The sequence below is a fragment of the Eurypyga helias genome, unplaced genomic scaffold (genome assembly GCF_000690775.1).
Source record: "Eurypyga helias isolate BGI_N326 unplaced genomic scaffold, ASM69077v1 scaffold39801, whole genome shotgun sequence".
NCBI lineage: Eukaryota > Metazoa > Chordata > Aves > Eurypygiformes > Eurypygidae > Eurypyga > Eurypyga helias.
The window spans coordinates 6,569-16,170 of NW_010232204.1; the positions used below are offsets into that span (position 1 = coordinate 6,569).

The following is a 9,602-nucleotide window of genomic DNA, read 5'->3' on the forward strand; positions in this document are numbered from 1 at the left end:
TATGTATGCTAACCTATAGGTCAAGAATAAAGAAACGGCTTTATCCTCACCGCTGCTGCTGGACAGGAAGGATTCAGTCAGCCCCAAGCGCTGTCCTTCCTCTGAAAAACGAGGAAATCTAAGCCACGGGCCCCCTCTGCTGGGACACCCACGGGTGCGGGGGCAGCACCAGCGGGGCTGCCTGCAGCCTCCCTGGCCCCCAGCCTTTCTGTTTCAGCATTAAAAGACACATCCAGCTCTCGAAACACAAGCACCCCACGCCCGCCCGAGAGCTGTCGCCCCAGCAATGCACCAGTTCAGTTACTCGGTGACCAGCTTGCCTTCGGACCTGGGCACAAAGCCCTGCTTGCCCAACAGCCGTCATCTGGGGGGGATTTAGGGTTTGTGCTTTTCCACAGGACAGGGCAAAAGGGCAGACACAGCTCGGGATATGTGCCACCGCGCCAGGCACCCTCTCCATCACGGCTGCAGACACAGGAGAACTCGACACCTTTGAAAAGCAAAGCTTTCACTGCAAAGCTGTGCAGGATCCCACCTGCAAGCCAGGAGGGCACAAACCTTCTCGTGGGGCTCCTCGAGGAACCCCCCTTGCAGGCTGCAGGGGCAGCCGTGGCCCCGAGACACCTCCATGGCCCCCACACCTAGCTCTCTGAGCAGGGGAGGGAGGTAAGGCCCCAACCAGGCAAAGGGCTGCACGAAGGCCCAGTGCCAGCCACTGTGTCTGCCCTTCCCTCACAGGCTGGACCCCATGGCCACATCTGTGTCCTGCCCCTATCCCGGGCACCTGGGGCGTCCCCAGCCCTGCAGCCACCCACCGCCGCAGCACCCACCGGCCAATCCCTCCCAGGGACTCATCTGAAAAACCTCCACATCCACAGACCGGTTTACAGACTTCATTTAGCTCAAAGGAAAGTCCTAATTAGTCACTCTGAGTGATTTACTTGTTCATTTGGAAGGGGGGGGAGGGAGGAGACTAAGCTGAATTGTTTGAAATTATCCCTAAAGGGCACTGTAAATTAAGTGTTAATGAGGAATCCTATGCAAAGGGCCACAGTAGCTAAATAAAATAATTAAGGTGCTAAGTGATAACATTCATTTGGTTCTCAATAATTTAGCCAGCCTGGTTTTCAACCAGGATATTTGCAAATGAAGCCACCCTCACCCCCTCCCACGCCATCAGCAGGGACGGTGGTGCTGGGGCAGCTCAGCATCCCGTAGGGTCAGGCTCACCACGGAAAGGAAACTTCCCTGGGAGAACAAGCTCCTGATTCCCCTTCCCACCTGAAGGCATTGCCCTGTTCCACTCAGCCAGCACACTCTGGATTTACATATGACACAAAAACGATTGATTTGAGTCTACAACCAACCTTTACAGGTTTTATTTCAACAGGCTGCGGTTTTCCCCACTACCGCTGCTCCCTGACAGCTCATGCCCATCCCTGGGCAGGGCTGCAGACCTGGTTTACAACCAAATGCAACACGGTGCATTTCCAGACATTCAAGCAGCAATATGTAACAGAGAAACCACTTCTTCGTGAAGAAATTGCTGCTGAGTAATCCCAAATCATACCTGGTTATCCCCAGCACCCTCTTGGCTGCTAAGGGGGCAGTGGGTGTGGGGTCAGGGCACCGCTGCTCTCAGTGGCAGCACCGTCTTTCACCAACAGCCCAAATCCTCTCCGCTGCACGAGCGATGTACAAAGCCCAACAAGCACGAGGCTCGCAGCCATCACCGCGTGTTTTCCTACAAAAACGGAAGGATTTGGCTGTCTGCTTTGAACACCTAACTTTGTCTGCCTTCCTTACAGCCCTCATCCAAGGTGCCGATGGGAGGTGTTACCTACTACATGCAGGTCTGAGTTCAGCGTTAAGCCAGAGTTCTCGTGGTACCGTGCGCCAGCCAAGATGCAGCTCAGGTCGATGGGGCTCCCCCCCTGGAACTTGCAGCCACAGTGAAGACGGTGGGAAGATCACTTCTGTATCCACAGTGACAGGGCACAGCCACGGAACAATCACCGTGTCTCAGCTTTTGGCTGCAGATGGAGTGCAGGAGAATACCTGTAGGAAAGTCGCCAAGTAGACTCAATCACCGTGTCTCAGCTTTTGGCTGCAGATGGAGTGCAGGAGAATACCTGTAGGAAAGTAAAAATACATTTTAAAAAAAAGATCTTCTGTGGGCCAGGGTGTTTGTTTGATTCTTAAATACAGAAATCTGGACTGTGATGCCTCTGTGCTCAGAAGCACGTTTACCAGTAGCAACAGAGACGTTCAGCGACTCAATCCCGGGGTGAAGCGCTCTGCCGGGGGGGATGGCCAGCATCCGATGGCACAAGAGCTGCGTCTCCAGGGAAAGTCCATCACCTTCGCTACCTGCAGAACAAAGGCACTGCTCAGGTCAGCTCACAGACGCTGCCACGTCCCTTTTCCCCCCTCACGAGTACAGTTCTTGCCGACGCTCTGTCACAACTACACCCTTGGCCCTAAGGTCACCAGCAACCTCACCAGCTCCCGTGCAGCGACAGCCAAGAACTACCAGAGGTGAGACGAGCACCTTACCTGCCGCCCCTTCCTGGCCCACTCCAGCCTCCCCAGATCTGTTCTCCAGTACCTGAAGTGTTTTTGAGGAATACCTGTGCAACAGGCCTGTGTGCACAGCGTCAAGCGCAGAGCCTTGTAGTCTGAGCACCAAGATCCCCTGCGCAAGCAGCCACCGTGCCAGCAGACAGCTGCCCATGTACGCCGGCTGCTGCCAGAGGGACGAGGCGGATGAGGCCACAGGCCTGATCCGGTCCAGCAAATCCCACATCCCTATTGATAGTGACGGGTTCAGCCTTTTCAGCACACAGTACCACCAGCTGGGTGTAACTTGTGAAAGCAGACAGTTTAACCAGAGGCTTCAATTGATTAGTTGTTAAACCATCCAACAGCCCTGATATGTTTGGGCTGATACACTGGTGAAACAGAGTTGAAATCTATCCCAGGTCATTAGTAGTTGTTTGACTCACACTGTCACAAAGGGAAATGGAAAGGGAGAGGCTTTAAACAATCCTGCGTGCAGACAAGTGAAAATGCAGAAGACCACAGACCTCCCAGCCCACCCAGGTCCCCAAAGAATTCTTCCACATTCATTATTTAGAGCTACACAGACAGCTACACGGCTGCAAGAATACCCAAGCTTGTTTCCAAGACGTGCTCACCCTCTGACAAAACGGGCTCAGCATGCTGGGAGCCAAACCTTCCCCTTCAGCCGCCATACACCGACCCGCCTGAACCCCAGACTCGTCCTGGGATGGCACTGCTGGGACACACGTGCCCTACTGAGGGCTCCTGCCCCTCGGCCTGCGTGACCAGTGCCATCACCAAGGACTTGCCCACACTCACCTAAATTCAGACACTCACCTGAAGTTTTAACAGCATCAACAGATGGTTTAAGCGCCGTCACTGCTGGAGACTCGCTCCTCAGTAAGGCAAATGAGCTCCTTGCTCAGCTGCACTGCCACAGAATTCTTCCCCTGGTTTACAGCCCCCCCCAGCAGGACCCATGCCCTGTCCCTACGTACTGAGCTGTGCAATACCCCGCAGACCACGCAAGGAGAGGACGCCGGTATTCCCATCTCACAGACCGGAAGCGGAGGCTGTTTCAGGTTTTGCTGGCCTGATCTAACTGAGAGATGCATTTTGTGCGAGCAAAAAGAATGCTTCAGGTAACGCATCTTGCATCCCCTTCCCGCAGGAAATAAACCCCACTGGCAAACGCATCTTTTGGCTGGGCTGAGTGAACCTTCAGAAACCCAAAACCCATTATTTTCCACCCGTTATTTTCTTCCTTCTTTCTTTAAGCCAGAAGTGCAGACGAGAGCTGGGTGAGATCTCCAGGTCACGTGAGAAGCCTGGGCAACACCAGGAATCGGAGACAGGCCTCCCACAGCCTGGTTGCCGCTTCATCCCGAGACTGTGGCTCTCTAGGGATGTTTAAATTTTAAATAAAAAAAAATTCTACATTTTCTTGATTCAACACAGAAAACTTTTACAAGTTACAGCCATTTTTATCCCCTGAACCTGTCCAACCACACGCGGGACTCCCCAGCTGGGACAGCAGCTATTGCCACAGGTACAACAGCTCCTGGGGCAATCCTCTCCTCTCCCTGATAAGGGTCTTACAATTCCTAATAAAGACAGCAATTTTGCTTCCAGGTTTTACAAAGCTTTTTATGACTCTGGCTGCTTAAAATAATTAGGAACCATAAATTCAGGGCAAAAAGACTTGCAGAGACTGTGATATAAGGGAGGGAGTATTGACTCAATCAGATTAAGTCCTACTGGTGAACAAAACTCTTCCCACTTCAGATCTTTGACTTCCATCTCTTACCTTTTTCCCCTCACTGACAGGCCTCAATGACCAGAGTTAGAGCTTGGCTGAAACGATAAAACAGGTTTCCTGCCCTGTTTACAATTAACACTACTGTAACAACTGCATTTTCCAGTTCAAATCCTGGCAGTTCAGAGAAATACGCAACATGAGCATCTCAGTAAAACCACCATGACCAGTCTTAAACCCCAAACTAAAGACTGAATGTGTAAGAACAAATTACCCAGAAACTCCTCTTGCTCAGACCTCTAACTGCTCCCAATCCGTTCCTGTTCGCACAAGGCTCACAGGCTCCGGGGCAGGCAGCCTGCCTGTCACCTTCGGCAACGACTCCAGTGCAGACACCATTAAGCTGGACTGCCCAAATCACTCTCTGCCGAGCCAGCGAGGATGCCAGGAGGGTGAATTCAAGTCTGAAAATGCTTAACTCACAAGACAATCTCTGCAATGTTAGGAAGCTCACTACCATGCTAAATTATCTCTGCTGCTCTCTGCAGCTGCAGGTACGCTACATATTCAGATCTAGGACGTTTCTTCAAACAACCTCAGCATCCGACGACTGTAATGTTCAATTTTCTTTTCAGCAAAGAGTTAGTGCTCAGCAGAGAGTTGAAATCATTACTGCTGCAAGGTCTGGGAGCTCTCCTCATGCATCTACCAATCAGCCTCCAATCTCCCTTGACAAAAGGATATTTGGACTTTTTCCTGAAGAAATCTCTCATAACTCAAGGTAACGACACCACTGCCACTTTCACCCCCTTCCTTTCTCCTGGTGTTGTCGTTCTTTCTGGGATGCATTTCTTTGTGGTCCATCAGCAGCGCTACCAGCCTCCCTACTCCTTTTATAATATAGCTCCACACATCTTGCAGAGATGCCAGATTTGTGGCATTGTCTTGTCAGTACTTCTAGTTCAATAAACATTTTAATTAAAGGAATGTCTTCTGAGCCAAGAAAACAGCAGCACGGGGCAGGATTAGAGCCCCTTGATGGCTCTTTGCCAGCATGACACTACTTCCAAGTGTAAAAGCTCAAACCAGCCCTTGTGCCAGGTGACACCAAGTTGGGGGCTACGGCACGGCCGCAACAAGGGTGCCCAGAGCAGCACTCCTGTGTGAATTTCTTTCTCTAGCTGCCACAAGGCTGTTACTCCCCTTCTCTTCACCTTCTGGGAGGCTGCACAACCCCAAACTCTGTCACAAAAGACAGCATCCTTTACAAGTATCCTCTACACAAAGAGGGGGCAGAAGCCAAGGCCCTGTAAGAATCGCCCAGTTTAGGTGCTCAGGGAACTGGCACCCATTGCCCAAATGGCATGCAGGTTTGGCAGGGGGAGGTTCCACCCAGTCCTCCTGCTACTATCACAGCAGCCAGCAGCTCCTGCCTTCTCCTGCACGTACAAAAGCAGCCACCGACTGGTCTCCATGGTGCTCTCCATCCCACAGAGCCCAGTTTTGTGTTCAGACCATCGCCCCCAACCTCATGCTTCTTTCCAGACCTGGGCACAGAGAAAGAATCCTGTTTTTTTAAGAGGAAACATGACAAGAGCAAAAATGGGGCACAGCTCACCATCACAGCCGCAGCGCAGCAAGAGCAAACCTACCTCCCGGGTCTCTCACTCAGTTTGTGGTTCACCAACACAGAAATCCAGGTTCAGGGCTCTAGGACAGGATCAAAAATGCCACAGAAAATGCAAAACAACATGCTGTGGCTGCCCTGACCCAGACTTGTCCTGCCAGCAAGAACTGCCATCTAGGTCCTCTGCAGCTACTCAATTCCCTGTTCATTCACCAAACTGGTTTGTTCTTGCAGTTCCTACCAGGAGGCTTCTTGGCTCCCCCTCTTTTTCTGGGTCCCTATTTCATTTGCAACCAAATCATTCCAGTACTTCTTGCTCAGCTTTTTTCTTCCAGACCAAAGTGTGATGTAAGGTAACAGACCTGCAGCTAGCTTTGGAGTGAAAGATCACCCTGATCGTTCCCTCACACATGTGCTTCCACCAAGCCCAAAGCTCTGTAAATTGTAATACCTATGACTATAATAACGGGTTTCGTCCACTGAAATTCCAAGCAACTGATGACAGGAACATTTTCCACATCCTCAGGCTTGCTAACCGTTCCCACAACTTCCCAACCTTCTGCAGTTTTAGCCTAGAAAGGGAAACGAAAGAAACGTTAAAAAGTTGCCTACTTTTCAAGGTTCCAAAGAAAATAAGTCATGTATGCAGACACACCTTTTTTTTTTTTTTTTTTTACATTTTCCACTAAGCTGAATGTTTTTTCTAGGGTTTTTTTGGCATTCCTTGAATTTTTTACACCAAAGTCCTCCCAGTACTAGCACACAAACCTTGATTTAAGAGTGGAGAGAAAAAAAAAAAGTAAGAAAGAAAAAAAAAGTAAAAGTAATTTTCTTTCTGGTGTTTATTCCAGTTCAGCAAACAAACAGCAACTGAAAAGCTTTTTTTTTTTCCCCCTCATACAACAGTTCTGGGAAGGTTTTTGCCAGGAAATCATACAAAAAAAGAGTACAGTTAAACAAATTAGCATAAGGCTAATCCACAGAGCCGTGCAGTGGAAGTTCTCAAGTGCAGGCTCAGCCATCAGAAGCCCACAGGAACATTTTCAAACACAAATGCACATTTTCAAACTCAGATGCCAAAAATCAGCTCATTCAAAAGGCAGGGCACTCAACACTCAGTGCCTCACATAACCAGCCTTCCCTCCCGCATCCTAGTAAAAAGAGCCTTAATTATTTGTCTTGGAAATCCATTTTAACAATAAAAGAGCTGCTGCTTCTTGCCAGCTTCATTTCCTGTGAAACTGGCACTTTTTACATTACGGTATATCAAATTTACACCAGCCAGGCAATGCCAAGGGTTAGGCCAGTGAATCTGGGTCCAATTAAATGAACTGCTGCAATGGCTCAAAATGTTAATAATTCAAGCTTTACAGTAACAAAGTGATTCTTCCAGCTGTTTCAATTAAAATCAACATATTTTACGTATTGTTCATTTCACCATCATCCAGAGCTCCAGCTGCCACAGACCTGTTGTACAGCTAGACAAGGTTTTTCTAGCACCAAGCAGGAAGAGTCCAGGCTTACCTCTGCTCAGCCTCACGGTCACACCAGACTATGACAAGCTCTTCCTCAAAGGATACGCTGCAACCCCAGGAGCACAGTCTGGGTGCCTGCATCACCCTGAGGTCTGCAGCCTCTGCCCTCCAAGCCTCACTGCTTCCCCAGGTCTGGGGGATCCCACTTGAAGAGGGGAGGGCAGACAAGAGCCCGCAGCTCCCTGTTCCATGCACACAATATTCAGCCAGTCCCCAGCCCAGCCAGGACACAGGGGACCTCCACGAGGACTCCAGGGCAGTCACACAGTGCTACCACAGGAGACAGACACACTCTGACAACTCAAAGCAACATCCCTGGTTTTGTTTCAGTTTAAATAATTTTTTTCTATGTGCATTCTATTTCCTTTTGCAGCACGTTCTGCAAAGGGCCCTCATCTCACTTCAGCCCCATAGGTACAGCGTAAAAAGATTCCCAGCAGCTCTCATCAGCCCTAGTTTCTCCTCTACTCCCCTGCTCCAAAGGCTGCCCAATGCTGCCACCATGTGCCTGGGCCCCAGGATGCTGCCTCGGCCACGCTCCGTGCAGCAGCGCTGGCTCGGGTCCCCTCAGAGAGAAAGGGAAACGGACCTCGTCTTACCGAGCTCGCAGCCCGAGTACGGGAGACTGACACAGCGGTACCCTGCTATGGCCGTCTTCCAGAAGAAGACCCACAACTCAGACTTGTCACCCCACCCGATGGAATGGGACTGGGGATGCATGCCTGTAAGAGGTGGGCCGACAGCACAGACCACCGGCAGCAAACAGGAATGCACAGCAGGAGCAGAGGACCCTGCAAATGACCAAGTCCTTTTCCTGTTAACTACTCTCTCTTAAAAAAAAAGGCAATATTTGAGGTTTCTTGAAAGGAAAGGGGAAAAAAAACCATGGATCTACCTTCAAAAAGCTCCGGAGATCATCTGTGCTGTAGACATCGAAGACTTCCATAGCTCCAGAGCTAGCTTTGCTCACTGTCGGTGTCAATGGGCAGCTGCAAGGAAAAAAGGAAAAGCGTCATATGAGAGCAAAAAAGGAAATCCAGAAGCTTTGTTTCTGTATTTCTTTCCCTTGTGTCTGCAACCCAATTCCAACCAGTCCTACTACAGATCTCATACATCTTATGGATATATTTTCCTATGGAGAATAAGAGGGCTGAGAAATTAACTCAGGAAATAGGTTACAGCAGTTCTGTGTGCAGATGGACAACTGAAACACAAAATAGTTTAAAACGAAGTACCCAGGGAGGTGCCTTACCAGCCTGGAATACCAGGTCCCACAGCCTCCATGCTGTGCACAATGCAAAGCAGCGCTAGCCAAATTCAGCTCGCAAGCTCAGTCCTAGAAAGCCCTCTAAAGCAGCTCTTGAGCAATGCAGGCTAGAAACCTGTGGAAGCCAGCAGGAAAAGGAAGAGAAAAGCTAAAGTAGTAGATAACCAACCCTTTACCTGTTCCTCTGGCTTGTCACCACTCTGTCCACCCCCAGGAAGTACGCAGAGCGCAGCAGTGCCCCCAGGTTCATGGGATCCTGGATCTGCTCCAACACCAGCCAAATCAGCTGTCGGTTCGTACTCTCTCCATCCCCCAAATCAGGCTTTTCAGCTTCCTCCAAACTCTTGAAATGGAGAGGAGTGGCCTCCAAGCAAACTCCCTGGTGGACCTGACCTCTGCAGAGAGCATCCAGCTCTCTCCTTTTGACATGGTGCACAGGGACACCCCGGGACGTGGCCTGAAGGACAAATTCACTCATAACAAGTCGCTGAGAGTTGTTGCTTTGCTTGAGGAACAACCTGAACAGGTTCCTTCTGGACTGAGAGAGGGCCAGGGAACACGGTGCAATCCCAAACAAGAATTCTGAGCCTTGAGCCCTCTCGATGGACAGAGGCTTTCGTTCCGGCCTCTTCCTCACCTTCAAGAAGTCACCCTCTCGCAAGCTCCACGACTCCCTCTTGGCTGGCACAGCCTGCCTGGCTCCTCTCTCGTACGACTTGTGCCACAGTCGTGGCCGGCTCCGCGGGGCCAGGCCCTCACGGGCGGTAAAGGCGCCAGCCATCGCTCCGGAACCATCCAGGAGGGCTGGTGGGGCCAGCTGACCCTCGCCGCCACCCCTGCCTGGGGATGGCCCTT

General features: G+C 50.6%; 1 protein-coding gene across 1 annotated transcript; it reads right to left on the bottom strand.

Moving 5' to 3' along the window:
- Positions 1-2,155: 2,155 nt before the first annotated feature.
- On the bottom strand, positions 2,156-9,528 carry MRM1 (mitochondrial rRNA methyltransferase 1 homolog (S. cerevisiae)). The gene is made up of 4 exons (XM_010161325.1): positions 8,924-9,528; positions 8,376-8,469; positions 6,397-6,517; positions 2,156-2,370 (listed from the first exon to the last, which is right to left on the bottom strand). The coding sequence occupies exons 1-4, from the start codon at positions 9,526-9,528 to the stop codon at positions 2,156-2,158; spliced, it is 1,035 nt and encodes a 344-aa protein (XP_010159627.1).
- Between the last annotated feature and the right edge of the window lie 74 nt (positions 9,529-9,602).

Excerpts from the sequence above, each read along its gene's own strand:
- MRM1 (XM_010161325.1), bottom strand. The coding sequence starts at position 9,528 with ATGGCTGGCGCCTTTACCGCCCGTGAGGGCCTGGCCCCGCGGAGCCGG. Across the intron at positions 8,470-8,923 it reads GTGACAAGCCAGAGGAACAG|CTGCCCATTGACACCGACAG; the intron begins GTAAAGGGTTGG and ends TTTTCCTTGCAG. Across the intron at positions 2,371-6,396 it reads ACCCGTTATTATAGTCATAG|GTAGCGAAGGTGATGGACTT; the intron begins GTATTACAATTT and ends TTTGTTCTGCAG.